We start from the raw sequence: 1,818 nt of genomic DNA on the forward strand, positions 1-1,818 counted from the left end.
CACTGAGCCACCCAGGTGCCCCTAGAAGTGACATAATTTCTGAGTCTCTCTCCTTTTTTTTTTTTTTTTTCGTAAAACAGGGCTGATTTCCCGCCCTATCTGTACAGATGTATGGCAGATGGCTACAAAATTGTCCCATTCCACTTACTCTGTCCTCTCCTCTCAGGCTCCTGAGAAGCAGCAGGAAAATGCCACCTGGCTGGTGACCGAGTTTGTGCTGGTGGGTTTCTCCAACCTCCCACACCTGAGATATACCCTCTTCGGGCTCTTCTTCCTCACATACCTGGTCACGCTCAGTGGCAACATCACCATCATCACCATCATCCAGGTAGATCGGACCCTTCACACGCCCATGTACCGCTTCCTGGCGGTGCTGTCCCTCTCCGAGACCTCCTACACGCTGGTCACTATCCCCAACATGCTGGCCCATCTGCTCATGGAGAGCCAGGCCATCTCCATCCCTGGCTGTCGGGCTCAGATGTTCTTCTTCCTGGGCCTGGGATGTAGCCACTGCTTCCTCCTTACCCTGATGGGCTATGACCGCTATGTGGCCATCTGCCACCCCCTGCGGTACTCGGTGATCATGAGACCCACAGTGTGTCTCCGCCTGGGAGCCCTGGTTTTCTGCTCCGGCTTCTCGGTGGCCTCGATTGAGACCAGCATGATCTTCTCCTCGCCTTTCTGCGGCAGCAACCGCGTGGAGCACTTCTTCTGTGACATCGCGCCGGTCCTGAAGCTCAGCTGCTCCGAGAGCGCTGGCAAAGCACTGGCCATCTTCTTCCTGAGCGTCCTCGTGGTGCTGGTCTCCTTCCTCCTCATCCTCCTGTCCTACGCCTTCATCGTGGCCGCCATCGTGAGGATCCCCTCCGCCGCCGGCCGGCGCAAGGCCTTCTCCACCTGCGCGGCCCACCTCACCGTGGTCATTGTGCATTTTGGCTGCGCCTCCATCATCTACCTGCGGCCCCAGTCCGGGGGCAGGCCTGAGCAAGACCGCCTGGTGGCTGTGTTCTACACGGTGGTGACGCCGCTGCTGAACCCCGTGGTGTACACGCTGCGCAACAAAGAGGTGCAGGTGGCTCTGAGGAGGACCCTGGGGAGGAGCCGCGGGGTTTTTCAATAAATGCTTGATGCACGTTCCCCTTCTAGCTTCTTCATGAACGGGTATCCCGCCTGGCGCTCAGTTTCCCGGCTTGGAATACAGGGGTCGCTCCCGTAGCCTTGAATGAAATAGCCTCTTCAATGAGGCAACTGGGAGTGGCTGAGACCCACCACGAAGTCCACGAAGATAGCGCGTTCTCCTCTTCCTTTGGTCCTTGAGCCTTTGACTTGGCGGCGATGCACCGCGCTCTGCAGTGCAGATGGTCACCAGCCATGAACCCTGCCAAGCCTGGGCGAGCGGGGCGGGGTAGCGCTGACAGAGAGCAGGGAAGGCTGCTTCCTCCTTGCCCTGGGAGGTGAGGACCGCCAGGGAGCCTTCTGCCATCCCCTGGGGCACTGGGTGATCCTGAGACGCAGAGCTCCCATCTGACGGGGAGCCCCGGTTTTCTCATCCGCGTTCTGGGTGGCTTTGCACCAGCGGCCGCAGGCTGTCTTTTTCCTTCCTGCCGAATCACATCCTTAAATCTAGTGGGAGGAGAAAACAAACAGTAAGATCCTCTGAGTGATAAATATTTGTAAAAACTAGAGTGTCATGATGCTTAGGGTTGATTTCATGATGGTTCTCTAGCTTCTTCCTCTTGGATCTCTTATTTCTTTGTTGTGTGACGGGAAAGGAAAGCAAGAGGATTTCATCGATCATTGTGGTACAATTTGTGTAAC

General features: G+C 56.7%; 1 protein-coding gene across 1 annotated transcript; it reads left to right on the forward strand.

Annotated features, from left to right (window-relative positions):
* Positions 1-27: 27 nt before the first annotated feature.
* On the forward strand, positions 28-1,674 carry LOC132009260 (olfactory receptor 10T2-like). Its single transcript, XM_059387553.1, has one exon. It carries the CDS (start codon positions 119-121, stop codon positions 1,118-1,120), a length of 1,002 nt encoding a protein of 333 aa, XP_059243536.1. The 5' UTR covers positions 28-118; the 3' UTR covers positions 1,121-1,674.
* Positions 1,675-1,818: the final 144 nt, after the last annotated feature.

This window comes from Mustela nigripes, unplaced genomic scaffold (assembly GCF_022355385.1).
Source record: "Mustela nigripes isolate SB6536 unplaced genomic scaffold, MUSNIG.SB6536 HiC_scaffold_9697, whole genome shotgun sequence".
Taxonomy (NCBI): domain Eukaryota; kingdom Metazoa; phylum Chordata; class Mammalia; order Carnivora; family Mustelidae; genus Mustela; species Mustela nigripes.